Source organism: Salvia hispanica, chromosome 2 (assembly GCF_023119035.1).
Source record: "Salvia hispanica cultivar TCC Black 2014 chromosome 2, UniMelb_Shisp_WGS_1.0, whole genome shotgun sequence".
NCBI classification, from domain to species: domain Eukaryota; kingdom Viridiplantae; phylum Streptophyta; class Magnoliopsida; order Lamiales; family Lamiaceae; genus Salvia; species Salvia hispanica.
This window is the reverse complement of record NC_062966.1, coordinates 20,220,930-20,238,691: the sequence shown is the minus strand read 5'-3', so window position 1 is coordinate 20,238,691 and position 17,762 is coordinate 20,220,930. Positions and strand designations below refer to the sequence as shown.

Here is a 17,762-nt window from a genome sequence, read left to right as displayed (position 1 = left end):
CAGCTAAGGCATTTCATAAGACATTTAGTGCTACACCAATAATAAATTTACATGTGTATACTCTTTGAAAAAATGAAAAATAAATTAAATCCTACCTGACATCTCTTCTTCCTCTCACTCAGAATTCAACATTCATTTCATCTTCCCCACAACTCTCCACCTTTTGAACATCATATTGCCGCCGGTAGAAAGCTAAAGCACCACCTCTGCCTCTCTCTGCGGACAAATAAAAAGAGAGAGAGAAAAAAAAGTTGAGATTTTGTATGTATAAACGGAAATGGGAGTTTGCACTTCTAGACCCAAACCCTCTCAAGAGAGCTCAATTGCCATTCATCAGGTGAAATTGGCGATAATTATGCCCCAAATCATAATAACGATTAGCACCAAGCTCCGGCGAAGAACAGGCTCGAGAATGGGAGAACTTCTGGAAGCTTCGAGAAGAACAAGAGCGAGGAAAAAGTCAAAGCAGGAAAAAGGTCTCCGTTTTTCCCCTTCTACAGCCCGAGCCCGGCTCATTACCTCTTCTCCAAGAAGTCTCCAGCGAGATCTCCGGCGCCAGGGAGCGGCACGCCGAGGAGGTTTTTCAAGAGGCCGTTTCCGCCGCCGTCTCCGGCAAAGCACATCAAAGCCGTGTTGGTGCGGCGGCACGGCTCCGTGAAGCCGAATGAGGCGGCGATACCGGAGGGGAAGGAGGTGGAAAGGGGGGCGGGTTTGGATAAAAGCTTCGACTTTTCGAAGAATTTCTACAGCAAATATGAGTTTGTGAAGTTCAATTGGGAAAGACTTTGTAAGGAAGATGCATAGGGAGTTGCAGGGGAAGATGAAATGAATGTTGAATTCTGAGTGAGAGGAAGAAGAGATGCCAGGTAGGATTTAATTTATTTTTCATTTTTTCAAAGAGTATACACATGTAAATTTATTATTGGTGTAGCACCAAATGTTTTATGAAATGTCTTAGCTGATCCCTTCCGCGGTCGTTCGGGCTAACTGGTTAAGCGGGTCAACCCACAAAAATAATCTTTTTTATTTATGTTCCATATTTTATGCTATGTCGCACCTTTTTATTCAAATCACTTTTCTACATTTTTATATGAAAAATATACTCCGTCTGTCCTACTATAACCTATGTCCCATTATAGTAGAGGCGTTTCGTTTTAAACACTCAGTTTTAAAAAAAATGAAAAAATTTGAAGATAATGGTATAACTAATAGTTTGTAGCCCGAGTAGCCCACTGGACTAACTTGCAACTTGAGTACTTAGGGTTAAAATTGTAATTTTTACCCTGATAAAATTTAAGCCCGATAAGCCTGCACCTGATAAACTTATAGTCCAAGTAGGGTTGGTCTGAAATCCGCTGAATTTGACCGATTGACATCCCTACCTAAAAGTTTAAAGTTAGAACTTAGAGCATCTTCAACTATTTATACTAAACTAAAACATAGTAGTACTTTAGTGTAAGTGTTACATTAAATAATGTTTTTACTTTTATCATTTATACTAAACTAGTAAAACGTAAAAGAATATCTCTATGTTATAATATCTTTTTCACTCACAAAATTTGAAAAAGTGATTTAAGTTTGTTTTAGTGTATGCTAAAGATAGGTATAGACATGCCCAAAGGTTCAGGAGCCGACGATTACGGTTCCGAAAAATATCAAATCGGAACCGAGCCTTGAGCGTATTTTGCGGTCCCGGTTCCAGTTCCGAACAACCGATTTTTCGGCAGTTTTTCGCAGTTCCGGTTCGAAATTGCTCGGAACAGGCGGTTCCGTCACGGCTTCAGGCCCAGATTTTTTGAACCAGAACCGGCATGCGGCTCAAAATGTCATGATATCGGTTTGGAACCATAACTGGCAGTTTCGGTTTCACAATTAACCGTTGGTTCACTAAACTTTGAGCAATTCTGTAGAGCTATATTTTACTCAAAAATCAACAATGAGATTGGTTTTGAAGTACTATTAGAGCATGCGCATCGCGGCTCGATGTTGTCTCGGTCTCGTCTCGACGAGACGCGACATCTCGTCGCGCGACGCGTCCGGAAGAGGTCGGCCTCGAGCTGGTGAGCCACGCGCGCGGGTCACGTGGCGCGCGCTATGCGATGGCGTGACGCCCACTCGCCGCCCCGCGAGTGGGCGTCGGAATTATGACGTAATAATTTAATTTTTTTTTAAATTCAAAAAATTCGAAAAAATAATTATTTTTAAACGATCAAAGGACCGTTGCAGCAAACGGTCGATTTTTTAATATTTTTTTCTTTTATTATTCTATAAATACTCCATTCACCATTTTACACACAAACACTACTCTTATTCCTCTTCTATTCACCATTTTACACACAAAGACTACACTCATCTATTCCTTTCTCTCCAATTGTTGAAAAAATGTCCGGCGATGGAAACTCCAGCGGCGGCGGCAGGCGGCGCTCCGGCGGGTTAGACTTGAACTCGTTCGACGATTGGGCGAGCATGTACAACTTTTTGGGTACTCCCGGTTCGTCGCCGGGCACCCAAGCCTCGACGACTCCGCCGGCGTACCAAACACCACATTTTGATGTGGATGCATACTATCGTCCCTCCCCCCCAGAGGTATGGGCAATCGCCGGGATTATCCCAAATTCCGGAGAATTTTTTGCCGCCTGAACGCACTTTGCCCGACTGGCCAATAGGTGGAGGCTCCGGCAGGATCGGCGTCAATGCCGAGGAGGAAGAGGGCGACCAGCACGAGGTTGTGGGGGACGGCGGGCGTCATCCATACAGCGAAAAAGAGACGTTGGCGTTGTACGACGCTTGGATCAACGTCTCGTACGATCCCGTCATCGGGAATCAACAAACCCACTTGTGCTTCTGGAAAAAAGTCACCGAAGTTTACAACGCACGAAGGCCGAAGAAGACCTTTGCCCGCAACGTGAAGATGCTCCGCAGTCATTGGGACCGATGCGACAAAGATGTCAAAATTTTTTGCGCGATATACATGGCAGAAGAGGCGAATTACCAAAGCGGAGCCAGTGGAGCCGACATTCTGAGAGCGGCGTTGCGGATCTTCAAAGACGACATCGGTAAAGATTTCAAGTATGTCGAAGTTTGGTCGCACGTCCACCACCTTGAAAGGTGGGCTGGAGGTGTCGAGTCGTGCTCGGGCTCAAAATGCACGAAGCACACGGCGCGTGTCCACTACTCGTCTAGTGATGGCGGCGAAGGCAACACCTCACAAGAGGGCACGCCAACCGATGATGCAGGGGGGTCTTCTTCCGGTTCACGGCGTCGGCCGCAAGGGACCAAGGCGGCGAAGGCGGCGAGAGCGAGGGGGAGAGGGAGAGGGAGGCGGAGGGGCCGCGATGAATCAAGCCAGGCGGGCTCGGGCTCGAACACCCTAATGTCCATGTACCTGGTCGCCACGATGGCTGACACTTCAAAAATGAGTCCTCCCCAATTTGAAGCCCATATGGACGGAATTGCGCATTTGAAAGCTCAACTTGGTATTCGGACTCGATCTAACTTGGGTACACCGCCGACTTCGGGGGATGATTCGCCGGCGGAGTAGTTTTTATAATTTAATTTAGAGTATTTTAATTATTGTATTCTTAATTTGTTTAGGATTTTAATTATGTATTTTTAGTTTTTCTTTAGGATTTTAATCATGTATTTTTTTTTAGGCCTTTAAATTGTAATTTTTATTTTATTTAATGAAGCGTGTTTTTATTAATTGAATTTGTTGGAAATAAAAATTAAAAATGAAATTGAATGAATAGTTAAGGGATGAGATGGTTAAGAAATGGAGGGATGCAGGTGCTATCTTTTAGTTAAGAGATGAGCTGAGAAGTACAGTAGGACCCATGAATAGTGAAGAGATGAGACAGTAGACGGATAAGAGACAAAGATGCGGATGGTCTTAGAACTAATCGTCGATCCGTTCTGAATTTTAGTGTACATTGAAGATGGTCTTAGAGCACTCCCAATGGTTTGGGGATAAACTCCCTTATTTCTCCCTAACTCCTGCCACATCAGCGCCACATCAGCACCAAAATTTATCCCCAGTTTTTAGCCAACTTTTAGCCAACTCTCCAATGGTTTCTCCCTTATTTCTCCCTTATTTCTCCCTAACTCAACATTTCATTTTTACATCATCACTAATTTAATTGTTTTACTTTTATATATAATAAAGCTAGCTTATTTAATTTATAAGATAAAACAAATAATAGTAATAAAGTTCGTTGTATTAAACACGGGTACACATTACAACGAAGAAAATTTTTAAAATAAAAAAGTACACGAATGGAAAAAAAAAATCAAAAAAAAAATTCAAAGAAAAAAAAATTCAAGGGCGGTGAGCACGAGACGATGAATCAGAACTCATTTAATAAAGATGGAGAGAAAAAAGATTGAAAATTTGTGTGAATGAAGTTTGTGGGTGATGAATGGAGGAAGAGGATGAAATATTTATAGGGGTGGAAATTAGAATATGACCGTTGAGGAAAAAAAAAAAAAAAAAATTGATCATCGCCAAAAAATCGCCGGATTTTCGCCGTCGCCATTGGGAGTGCTCTTAGAAATGAAAAATTGTTTAGTTCTAGTACTAATCTTCCAATAAAATTATTCATTATTTTTTTTAACTTGAGTATTAATTTGTCTCTCGCTTGGCCAAGACATATTGCAGCCGTTATGTGTGATGGAGTTCAGAGTAATTAAGAAGGTTGGTACCGTACCCAACCGCTAAGGGCATAAATGTAATATTGGCACCGCTATAACAGAAAATCAGAGGAAATTTCCGCATCGCAATGTGTTCTTCTTCTTTCTCTTTCATCAAGGTTTCCAAGCACACAGTTTTCTGAATATTCCGTCGCCGGAGCCAGAATATTCCGTCCACTAGTAACTTCTCCGTCTTCCACTGACTACTGGCACCTGCTAACTTCTAGTTACCGTGAAAACCCTATCTTTTTTTTCAGGCCATTGTTCAATTATCTCAATTGGGGTTTTATGATTTTATCCAGTTTTTCAAGAATTGGAACTAAAATTTTGAAGCTTGTATCTTAAATCAAAGCTGCAATGTTCACCCCCAAGCGGCAGTGGCAGGGGCAGTCGAGAACACCTAGGAATGAAGTGCGTACGCCAAACCCTACTACCGGCAAGGACAAATTGGTGACATTTATTGACGGACCTCCGCCGCCTCCACCGAGGGGCTTGTTGAATGACAATGGGGATAGAGCTGAGACGGAGAATATGGACGATTGGAGAAGGTTTCGGGAGGTGGGGCTGCTGGATGAGGCGGCGTTGGAGAGACGTGATCGAGAAGCATTGCTGGAGAAAGCCCAGAGGCTTGAAAGAGAGGTTAGATTAGAATGGCCAAATTTGTACTTACTTTTTGCGGCTTTGTTTCATTTTGAACGTTTGAGTCTTTAACTTGACTGCTTTGTTTATTCATTTGATTTATATTGTTTTTTCATTTGAGTCTTTAACTTGACTGGTGAATGGGTGATCGCATAGCATAAGAACTCTTGGTTAGGTTTTGATATGCTTAAGTGTAATGCCGGCTGGAAATTCGCCCATCTCATTGAGAAATAAAGTAGTAGTTGCTTCATGTAAGGTGCCCAGAGCATTATGAGATAATAGAGCAGAAATTAAATCATAGTAACAGTGTATAATGCTGAGAATGATAAATATAATGAGCTGAGACATCGATAAGGTGAATGAACTATTGCCAAAGATGTATAAACTCTTTGTTTCTGGACTTGATTAGAATTTGGCATATATTGTTGGTGTATATGGAATCATTGATTATGTTAAGACTTAAGATGCAGCATATCCTGGAAGTGTGGAACCAATTTGAAGCTTACTCAATCTTATGTCGTGCTCATGCAGCTTCACGATTATCAATATAATATGGGTTTGCTACTAATTGAGAATAAAGAGTGGACTTCAAAGTATGAAGAACTTCATCAATCTCTTCTAGAAGCGCAGGAGCTTCTCAAACGTGAAAAGGCAACACACTTGACTGCAGTTAATCAAGTGGAGGAGCGTGAAACTAATTTGAGAAAGGCTCTTGAGGTTGAGAGACAATGTGTGGCAGAGGTGATTATGTTGTCATTGTAAATTCAATATGTGGTGTTTGTCATTGTGAAATGCTAAAGCTTACTTTCTGCAGCTCGAGAGGTCTCTTCGTGAGATATACGCGGAGCATGACAAAATTAAGATAACATCTGATACGAAGCTTGCTGATGCCAATCATTTGGTGGCTGGAATTGAAGATCGGTCTTTGGAGGTGCAACAGAAGTTGCTTGCTGCTGATTCAAAGCTTGCTGAGGCCAGCAGAAAGAGTTTAGAGATGGAGAGGAAATTGCAAGAGGTTGAGACACGTGAAAGTGTACTTAAAACGGAGCGCATGTCCTTCATCTCCGAGTATGATTAATGTGATGACTTAATCGTTTTGCTTATTTGATTGTAGCTCATGATTTTGTTTATAAATATCTTTGTCTAATTCTATACCAGGCGGGATGCCCACGAAGCAACTTATCTAAAGCATAAAGAAGATATGCAGGAGTGGGAAAGGAAACTGCAAGAAGGTGAAGAGAGACTTTGTCAGAATAGGAGACATATTAATGAGAGAGAGGAGAAGTTAAACGAACTAAATAGGATGTTGAAGCAGAAAGAGAGTGAATTTGCTGAAGAACAGAAGAGGACTGAGTTGCTAAATTTGAATCTAAAGAAAAAAGAAGAAGAGGTTGACAAAAAACTTTCTGAACTGATCGAGAAAGAGGAAGTAAGCCTCTGATTGTATCTAGTTTTAAAATTGTACTCTATACTTTTTATGTCTAACTTTGGATTGACTTCTGTGCAGAAAGCTGAAGCTCTTAGATCTAGTTTAGAGACGAAGGAAAAAGATTTAAGTGTGTTGACTGAGAAGCTGAGCAAGAGGGAGAGAGTGAGTTGCTTTCCTTACTTTGCACTTTGCATGAAGATTTGTTGATTTTTTATGCTGCACTTTCTGATTTTGTTTATAGCTTCCTTAATGATCCAAATAATTTGCGGGTGTTGAGTAATGGTATCTGTTAGTAGCCTTTTTTCTGCATTTCCTCTCTTCACGGACGAGAACTGTTTTGCATAATGACTACTTTGTGTTGGAAAATTTGCAATAGATTGTGGGAAATTTATTTGTGGAATATATCTTGTTGATTTTGCATCATCTCGGTAACCAAAAATTCATCTTTATATTCAAATATTCAATTGATATTCCTACTCAAGTTTAGGGAGGCCATCATATGCTTTCATTATATTTGTAAGAATGTTCAGTGTTGTTCCTGCAATCAATCTACCTATCTTGTACAGAAACAAATAGAGTGTGTAGACTGTAGTGCAAAAGATGAGATTACTATATGGTTGCTAAATCCTCCTATTATGCAATTTCATTTCATTATATATCAGCTATTTAGTTGGATAGTTGGAATTTTGGGTCCTTTTTATTTTTCATAGAAACCCTCTGAAGGTTGATAAGTCATATTGCAGATGGAGATTCAGAACCTTGTTGATGAGCACAAAGCTGCATTTGAGATAAAAAAGCAGGACCTTGAAGTAGAAATGGAAGAGAAGAGAAAGTTGCTTGAGGATGAGCTTAGAGTCAAAACTGATGAATTGGTTAAGAAGGAGAGCGAAACCAGCCATATGATGGAAAAATTGAAAAAGCGGGAACAGGCTCTGGAGAAGAAATCTGAAAGGGTAAAGGAGAAAGAGAAGGATATTGATGTAAAGTTAAAGGGAGTGAAGGAAAAAGATAAGGCCCTCAAATTGGAGGAGAAGAATCTAAACTCGGTTAGACAAGAAATAATTTCAGAGAAAGAAACATTACAAAGTCTCAGGGATGAGCTTGAGAAGATGAAAGCTGAGATTAGTCGGACAGAATTACAGATGCATGATGAAAAAGAGAAGCTTAGAATTACTGAAGAAGAGAGGGAGAATCATAACCATTTGATACTGGAATTGAAACAGGAGATACAGAGGTACAATCAGCAGAATGATTTGCTTTGTAAGGAACGGGATGATTTAAAGCTAGACAGGAAGAGATTCGAGGAAGAGTGGGAGGTTCTTGATCAAAAAAGAGCTGAAGTTACTAGAGAGTTGCAACAACTTGACGAAGACAAAAAAACAAATGATAAATACAAACACTCATTGGAAAGGAAATTGGAAGAAGATAAAATAGCCTTGGAAAACTACATTAAGAGGGAGATGGAGGCTCTTAGACTTGAGAAAGAATCATTTGCTGCTACAATGAAGCATGAGCAGTTAATGTTATCAGAAAAAGCTCAGAACGAGCATAATCAGTTAATTCGTGATTTTGAGACTCGTAAGAGGGATCTTGAGGCAGAAATGCGAAATAAGCAAGAGGATTTCGAGAAATCTCTTCAGGAAAGAGAGAGGGCATTTGAGGAGAAGACTGAGAAGGAACGTAGCAATATCAGTCATTTGAAGGACGTTGCTGACAAGGAAATGGAAAATATGAGGTCAGAGAGAAGCAGATTGGAGAAGGAAAGAGTAAATATTGCCCGGAATAAGCAGCAGTTGGAAGAGCAGCAGCTAGAAATGCAAAATGACATTAATGAACTTGGCATTTTAAGTAAAAAGCTCAAGTCAGAGAGGCAGCAATTTGTCAAAGAAAGAAGCCGGTTGGTTTCTTTTCTTGAGAGGATAAAGAGTTGTCAAAACTGTGGGGACATGGCAAGCGACTACATGCTAGCTGATCTTATTACTGAACTGGACGAAAGCGGAGCCTCTCCTCTTCAGGCAATTGGTGAACAACTTCTGGAAAAAGTCGCTTCTTATGAAGTAAAGGCTCAGAGAACTCCTGGTGAGAATGATGCAAAATCTCCGGACTCTGGTGGGCGTATATCCTGGCTTCTTAGGAAGTGCACCCCCAGACTCTTTAAGTTGTCTCCAACTACAAAAGTTCAACAAGACGTGCCTTCTCAAAACTTGGACCAAGCATTGTCTGATACACTGGTCAGTGCTCAAAATGTTGGAGAACCCAGCATGCCAGTTGGAGGTGCCACTCAATCCAATGCGACCGAAATAGATCGAGCTGTACCAGAAGTTTCAGAAGATTCAAAGCATTCTGAGATGACTCATCGTAGACGAAAATATGCTAGAAAACCAGGGGATGTAATCCACAGAACACGTTCTGTTAAAGCAGTAGTTGAAGATGCTGAAGCTTTCTTCAGGAGGACATCAAAAGATGATCATCCAAATGAGGAAGAAAATAAGGACGCCCCTGCTTCTGTCAATGAGGAAAGTCGAGGAGATTCTAGCCTTGCTGGTAAAGGAGTTGGTTCTGTTCGGAGAAAACGAACTCGTGCAGTGTCTTCTAAAATGAGTGATGGCGATGAAAGTGATGGTCAGTCGGAAAGCGTGAGTGTGGGTGGCCGCAGGAAAAGGCGGCAGGCTGCTGCTCCAGTGGCACAAGATACTGGAAAGTCACGTTATAACCTTCGACGTCATAAAGCGTTAGTCCTGAATCTCACTACACATTCATGAAAATAGTTACTATGAGTTGATGCATCAATTTTCTTCAAATTGATTTCCTTTTGCATGTTTGAAATGGACAGCAACACAAAAGAAATTAATTCCACACCAGCTGAAGTCGCCAGTCAGAGCGACAACCCTGAGGATCCAGCCCAGGTCGTGGCTTATAAACACGAACAAATGATCATGGTTGATAGAGTAGTCAGGGTAAGTCTCTCTTGAAATTATGAATGCATCACGTTTCTTCCTCAAGTATTTTGTTGTTTAAATCAGTTGTGTATTTCAAATTTGCAATGCAGTTTGTTCCATCAGAAGCCAAGATTGAAGAAAATTCGAATGCTGTCAAGTCCATGGATAAAGTGGAAATAGTCAGCGAGGAGGTCAATGGCACATCAGAATACAACGACAAAGATGATCACGACAACCACCACAAAGATGAGCACAACAGTCCATTGCACTGTAATCCCAAAGAAGAAGAGGATGATGAAGATGAAGATGAAGATGAAGATGAAGAAGAGGATGATGAAGATGAAGATGAAGAAGATAATCCCGGTGAAGCTTCAGTGCCCAGAAAGCTTTGGAAATTCTTCACATCTTGATGGCTAATTTCTTGTAACATGTCATTTTTTACGTACTAGAACTTCACAAGGTTAAAATGTTGTAGCAATATGCATAGGTAAGTAGTGGATTCCGAATTGTTGGGGTCTATTTTTTTTGTTGAGAATCCGTCAGCATATTCGGTTTTGTAGTCCGGTTGTATTTCAAAATACCTTATTCTTCTTTATTTTATTTTTTCAAACGAGTGTGATCAGCTTGGGGAAACTGAATTTTGTCAAATCTTTGCACTGAATAAAACCACCTAAAGCTAATAATTGTGGCCCAAATTATTACACCCACTAATCAAGACAGTAGTGAGCAACTTAGGTTGAGAAACTTCATTTATGGCTTAAGCCGTTTGTTTCACAAATAATTTGAGAAAATTTATAATAATTCAATCTGTTATCGTTAAAAGGTGGCAATTATGTATCTGCTCCACTATAATTGACAATAATTCTTGAACTATATTTTTGTGGAGGCAAAGGCACCCTTATTCATATCAATTGAAGCTAATTAATACCAAAGGGGACCCATGTTCGTGCACATGCCAAGAAATGGCCTTAAGAAAAGAAGCAAGAAAAGGACCCCAATTACTTCCATCAACCCCATAGCAGTTACAAATCCAGAAAAGCAATGGCCAATCCTTTTCCCCAATTAAGTGACATATCATCAAAGAAGTAAGAAAATCAAATGCTAAATTAGGGTGCATTAATCTTGTTTAGAAAGGATCTTAGAGGAAAAAAAGCCACAAAGTCTAGAAAATGACTTATCACATTGTTAGGTCTGGAAAATGATATTTGTAGAGTGGGCTAGCCCCATCTCCCTCTCTCTTTTACTAGCCTTTTTTTTTTGCCCTTTCTCCAACACCAAAGCCTCATTAATTCTCCATTACAACATTGCATTTATCTCCTTGGTCCCCTCACAAAAAAATCATAGTACACACACTACAGTGTGTTGTTTGTGAAAACACACATCATTGCATATGTTACGGTTGTTTAACCACAAAATTGTGCATTAAACAGTCCCAACAAGCAATAATTTAGCTCTGCCATTTTTCTAGTTGCTGTTGGGGTTGAGAATTGACATTACTGTGAAGGCTCTAATGAACTGAAATGTATTAATTGAAGCCCACTACTAAACAAGCGTTTAGAACTGTCAAGGAAGAAAGAAAAAAAAAAGTTGTGTCCAAATTTCGAAGAGTCTTTCACCATGTCTGAATTCATGCCCACTCCTTTTGTCCTCTTTTATTACAGCAAAATCAGTTTTGAACCCAACAGCCAAAGGTGAGAACAAGTTTCCTCTAGACAAAAAACTACCTTTGTCTTGCATGCATTTACAAGCCCATATTTCACTTTGATTTGAGCATCAAAGATTCAATATGGTCCCCTAATCCCCCCCCCCCTACCCACCCCACCCCACCCCCCATCTCTCTTGAAACCCTTTGATCAGAAGCCTAGATACCTATATCCCACAATAAATCTCCCAACTGTTTACTCACTCATTAAACTACCATCACTTATCTAGCATTGGATTTCACATATCGATATTAATCCAATCAAGAATTCAAACTATAGCAACTTGGGTTAAGTATTTTCAAGCTTTTGGAAATAGATTTCTTCGTACAAATTAGAAGCTGCAACCTTTTCTTGATCAGCTCTTTTGCCACTGGTTAGATCTTGGTATTATTGGAGTTACCACAACTGCTATATGTGTTTTCTCTTTTTCGAACTGACAACTGTGGTTGTGAACTTATTAGCTGAAAAGATGCCTTAGGCTTCCTCAGACTACTGCGAACTCTGCCGCTCTTACAGTCTACGCTCCCTTTTCATTACTCCCCATTTACTACCTTAGCTTTTGCTATAAACTCATGCAAGAATCGAACTCTAGCCTCCACTACTTTCGTGTTGCAATCCCTCTTCGAAAAATCCCACCTTTCCGCATTTCATTCTCTCAGCGTTTAATCCTTGCGCTTTCATTTCGATAAAAATCTAATCTTTTTCTCTTTTATCATTCGCATTCTTGTAAATTTGTTGATTTCTTGAATCCATTGTTTGCATTTTCTTGGTTGCTGGTTTCTAGCTAGCTTTTTTTAAATCTGGGGTTTAAACAGCCATGATAAAAATCGAGTCTTTGAGGTTTTCAGTTCTTGTTGTGTGTTTGATTCATTTCACTGCGACATGCATTGGACAAGATGAGAGCGTCGGAGCTCCGATGGTGAGAGCTGAGCAAGAAGCTTTGTATAATACTATTCAAGATTTTGTTGGAAAATGGTGGAATGGTTCTGATCTTTATCCAGATCCTTGCGGTTGGACCCCTATTCAGGTCTCTCTCTCAAAAAAAAATAACTTTCCATAAATTTTCTTTGAATCTTTTATCCAGTTTTAAAGTTGTATTGGAAAGTAGAATATCCATCTTATTTTAGGATCTCGTTTTAAGTTGCAAGAGTAGTCAAATCCGTGCAGAACTGTGCAACTTTTTTTGCTATACTGTGGATTCCTCTTCCTTGCTGACTAAAACTACGTCGTTTTGGAGAAGCTTTCTAAAATTCAAGACTTCCACTTTCTATTTCTAGTTTTATTCTCTATTATATGCATTGCATTGTGTAAGAGACTGAAACAAAATAAAGCTTTCGCTTGTGCAGCTTCCTTCATTCTCTGACTCAATTTGTCTGCTATAATAAGTATTAAAAAATGAATCTTGCTACAAATTGTCTACATATGGAAATTTATTTTTTCTATCACTCTTAATGCAGGGAGTTTCTTGTGATTTGTATGATGGATTTTGGTACGTGACTGATTTAAGCATTGGACCTGTTCAAGATAACTCTTTAACATGTAGACAAGATGTGGATTTTAGTCCCAATTTGTTTGCACTAAGGCATTTGAAATCACTATCCTTCTTCAATTGCTTTGTGGCGCCTCGCCGCCGTGCCGTCTCGATCCCGGCCGGGAATTGGGAGTTTCTCTCTGGAAGTTTGGAATCGCTCGAGTTCCGGTCAAATCCCGGCCTCACCGGAACAGTTCCCGAGACTTTTGGGGGGCTCGGGAATCTTCAATCTTTGGTGATTACGGAAAATGGCCTAATAGGGCAGCTGCCCGAGAGCATTGGTAGTTTGGTGGCGTTGAGGCGTTTGAATCTTGCCAGGAATTCGTTCACGGGCAGGGTCCCGAGCAGCATAGGTGGGCTTAACCGACTCTTGATTCTTGATATGAGTGGGAATGCGCTGTCGGGCACCCTGCCCGTGACTCTAGGAGGGTTGACGGCCCTGTTAAAACTCGACTTGAGGGATAATCAAATAGAGGGCGAGATTCCGAGTGAGATTCGGAATCTTAAGAACCTCACACTTTTAGACCTTAGTAACAACAGGTTAAGTGGAGGATTGGTTGAATCTATTCAAGAATTGGGGTCATTGCAAGAATTAGTCCTCTCAAACAATCCCATTGGTGGAGACATAATGAGTATTGGATGGCAAGATTTGAATTGTATAACTGCTATGGATCTGGCCAATACGAGCTTGACAGGTGGCATCCCAGAGTCTCTAACACATTTGAAAAGTCTAAGGTTTTTGGGTCTCAATGACAACAAGTTAACAGGGGATATACCCTCAAAGATTGCAACTTTACCTAATGTTAGTGCAATCTATCTCCACGGCAACAATCTCACCGGCGAGCTCGATTTCTCGGAGCTCTTCTACCGGCGGATGGGACGGCGCTTCGGGGCGTGGGGAAACCCGAACCTTTGCTATCAAGCTGAGCTCGAGTCACCCACTTATGCGCCCTTTGGGGTCAAGCTATGTCGACCTCAAGTGATCAAGTACGAAATTGGTCTCGATTCGAGTTCAAATTTCGACAAGAATTGGACACATCACCCCGCATCATCAGTGCCTTCTTTGGAATTCAAAGTGTTTAGTGTTAGTGGGCTACTTTTGCTTGTTGAGGCCTTCTTAGTCTTGGCTTAACAACATTTTAAAATTTGCTAAATGTCACTCTGTATATGTAATCAAGCTAATTAAAAACTCATTATATTTCCAACGATATTTACTCCTTGCATTACCTTTTTGTCTATTAGTCTTTTAATTAATATCCCAAATAAATGTTTGGCTTTTGAAAGCCAATAAAAACGACAAAAGGGGAAAAGATAAAATTGGAATTATCAAGAGCACCTTCTTGATCCAGTCATTGTAGAGATGATAATTAATGTTGCGAAAGCGAAATATCAATTGCAATGGAACTAACTAACTGTAGATATGTTTTGGTGCTATGGGTAGAATATTTGTTGCACACACACACTGGTCACTTAAATTTAGTCGTGCGAACACTGACGGATCTAGAAAACAGGATACACGAGGGATACACGTATTAACGAAGGTTGTTGCCAATGTCGAAAGGTAGAGGTAGTGCGGCAACTGTCACTGGATGAAAAACGAAAGTGAATCATACCATGAAGGGTTAGGGAACCCTGAGACGTCGCACCGTGAGGTCAACAACAACTACAATGCTCGTGATAGGGTCGCTCGACCCCACGACCCTATCCACCATTGCATTGCATGTGTATATGTATAGATTGTAGAGAAATGTGGTCCATGAAAGTATAGAGATTGTGGTGATGATGAGAGGGAAGTGGTGGTGGACCATTTGAAGATAAAAATCATACTAGAAATTACAAAGGGCAGTAATGCAGAGTGATTCAAGGGTGTCAGAATTGTAGACGTGGTTAAATTTAATTCAGAGTTTGTTGCTCTAGGTATCTATTGTGACTTAGATTTTAGTGTTCTGTTTTGGATTTCTTTGGCCTCTAGGGTCCACCCCAGAGCTGTCACAACTGTTTATGCATAATCCCATTTTTTTACACAAAAACACAAAGATTTACTAATTCTAAATAAACTATTTTATTTTTCTATACTTTACATGAAATTTAGATTATAGCTGCTTCCAATGTCACTGACATGAATTTATTTCCAAAATCATTACCGGCCGGCCGGCAGTTCTGGCTATGTATATGCTGTCTCAAAATTGGTGGGTGATTCATTTTACCACAATTTACAGCTAATATTGGTTTATTTAATGTACTATACCAATTATATTGAATTGGGTTGGCGAATATTTTGTTCGGTGACGATTGTTTCCATTTTTATGAAGAAATATATACTCCATTAAATACCTATAAAGATCGTTCAATTTTTATTAAACGTTGTGGCTAGTAGTTGTGTGGTTTATAACAATTAAAGTAAGAAAACTGATAAATAAATAAAATGGTTGCAAATTTTAATAAGAAGGGCACGTAAGGAAATTTCATCGTCTTCGATCATCATTGCAAGATTTAATTGAAATAATAAAGTAATAATCACAAAAATTACATGCAATGATCAAATATTACCAAATTAATCTTAACTTAAGCAAATCGTCAAAAAAATGCTTTAACGATGTAGTCTATTATATTCTTTACAAACAACCCCAATTCATAATTAATAATTTCTTTTTAGATTTTTAAACACTCATAAAAATCTCAATTTTTAAAAAGAGAGTTGAAAAACAATGACAACAACAAGCTATTCCTGAACGCCCACAAAATATCTACACTAAAAAAAGACTATTAACTATTAGTAGTAAAATTCACGCTTCACAAATTAGATCACTAATGAAATGAGAAGGATCATTCTATTTCTATTTTTACTTATGGTAACTTCTGAATTTTGATATCGCATAAATAGAACTATTTGTAATTTATATATCAAAAATGTTTTGGATAATGTCTAAGACATAATAGGGACTATTATGTCAATTTCTATTATTTCTATATATTATTTTAAATACACATTTTGTACTAGACGTTCTTACCCTTTATCTATTATGATTATATTTTTAGAAAACAAATTCAATCCATTATTACCATACTAATCTCTAGAGATTTGAATGCTGCATATTAAACATTTTAATTTCTTTCAAGATTTAATGTCTTTATACGTCAAGATTATTAAACTCAATTGTTTTCTATATTGGGTTTGTTTGTTAAGTACAGTATATCTGTTATTATAATTTTATGTTCTTTATTAGTATTTTATATAAGTTTTTTATGATTAAGGTTCAACATATTTATTTTATCATTAATTATCTCCTTTTAGTAACAAGTCATTTGACAATTAAATTTATAATTTTTAACATTAACAAAATAATTGAACCTCGATCAAAAATAAAATTAGTTACAAGCCATTTTGATAGTTAAATTTATAATTATAAATTTTATATTTAATATTTTTATGAATTGCATATTTTTTATTTTAACTTTTTACTTTCAAAATAAATTTTAATTATAAATTTTATATTTATTATTTAGTCAAAATATCACTAATTGGGCGTTGATCGTCAGTTTTTTTACGCAACCTTAAAAAAAGGACCAATCCGACGACAATTTCATTTGTTTAGGACATGATTTTCAAAAAGTGGATATTTTTTACTAAATTCATAATTCGGTCATATGTTTATGACCACTTTTTACCTTACTCTAAAAGCAATATATAGTAGATTTCTTTTTAAGTAACAATTTGGATTGCAAAAAATTTAAATTCTTTACTTCCATAATTCAATTTCTTTAAGTTCTTATTCTTTCGAATGTTATAGTTGAACCTTGATAACAAAATCATACTTTATGTTTCTAACTAATCTATTTAATACCTATATTATTTTCTTCTTTTTTTCTTATATAAAATATTAATGTTTTAAGCTCCATTCAATATATCATTAAATAAATTAAAAATGAATAATAATAAATTGACTTTATAGTTTTTATTTTAAGAATTTTGTAATTTTTATTATACTACTTCTTTCCTTTCCAAAATTTTAATTTATTTAAATTTTTTATTTTTAGAACATTACCATCGAACTTCAATCAAATAAATAATTACAAGGTATTTTCTCTTTTGCTTTATAAATAATTGAGTTATTAGCTCAATTCACTATATTATGAAATAAAATTAAGAAAATATGTATAATATATTAATACTAATTGGGTGTAGGTTTTTTTATATCATACTTACTATTCTAAATTATTCAATTTTGAAATTTTAATTTATTCAAATTTTAAATTTTAGTCAAAATAAATATAATACTAATTAAATTTATTGTTTTAATTTTAAGTATTTTATAATATTAGTACTCTAGTTTGATTTTTGAGTATTTATTTTTATGTTATTCCTATGTAAAATATATAATATACTCTATTGAATTAATTTCACCGTTAGCTTTATTAGTCTTTATTATAGAAATTAGATCACCCCCTAATGATCATGCATTCATGCTAATTGATTTTATCCAAAAATAGCATTTGGTTATATTTGTCCACATATAAAATATAATTATGGCATAGAGACATAAGGATATTATGTCATGGAGACATTATGTCTCTAAATCACTACTCTTTATATATATGGCACCCTATTTTTCACTTAGGTTGTTCATTAATTGTCTTTGAAATACTAATTTAACACTACTTATTACAAGTATTTAGTTAAAAAAAAGAGAGTTTTTGTATGAATATGATATGGTCGATAAAGCTGCCGCATAACAACAAACAAATTAAAGTATCATAATCTAAACAATAATTATAACTATTCAACTTCGATTCTTGCAAACCGAACTGATTTCATTATTCGTACAAGTCTCATT

The 17,762-nt window shown here is 37.7% G+C and overlaps 2 protein-coding genes across 2 annotated transcripts; both read left to right on the top strand.

The window, feature by feature from the left end:
• Positions 1-4,775: 4,775 nt before the first annotated feature.
• Positions 4,776-10,288, top strand: LOC125205440 (nuclear matrix constituent protein 1-like). Its single transcript, XM_048104367.1, has 8 exons — positions 4,776-5,325; positions 5,857-6,066; positions 6,140-6,393; positions 6,484-6,754; positions 6,833-6,916; positions 7,498-9,485; positions 9,588-9,711; positions 9,804-10,288. The coding sequence occupies exons 1-8, from the start codon at positions 5,044-5,046 to the stop codon at positions 10,101-10,103; spliced, it is 3,513 nt and encodes a 1,170-aa protein (XP_047960324.1). The 5' UTR covers positions 4,776-5,043; the 3' UTR covers positions 10,104-10,288.
• A 1,321-nt stretch (positions 10,289-11,609) lies between these two features.
• LOC125204353 (piriformospora indica-insensitive protein 2-like) lies at positions 11,610-14,137 on the top strand. Its single transcript, XM_048102986.1, has 2 exons — positions 11,610-12,423; positions 12,854-14,137. The coding sequence occupies exons 1-2, from the start codon at positions 12,214-12,216 to the stop codon at positions 14,057-14,059; spliced, it is 1,416 nt and encodes a 471-aa protein (XP_047958943.1). The 5' UTR covers positions 11,610-12,213; the 3' UTR covers positions 14,060-14,137.
• The last annotated feature ends 3,625 nt before the right edge of the window (positions 14,138-17,762 follow it).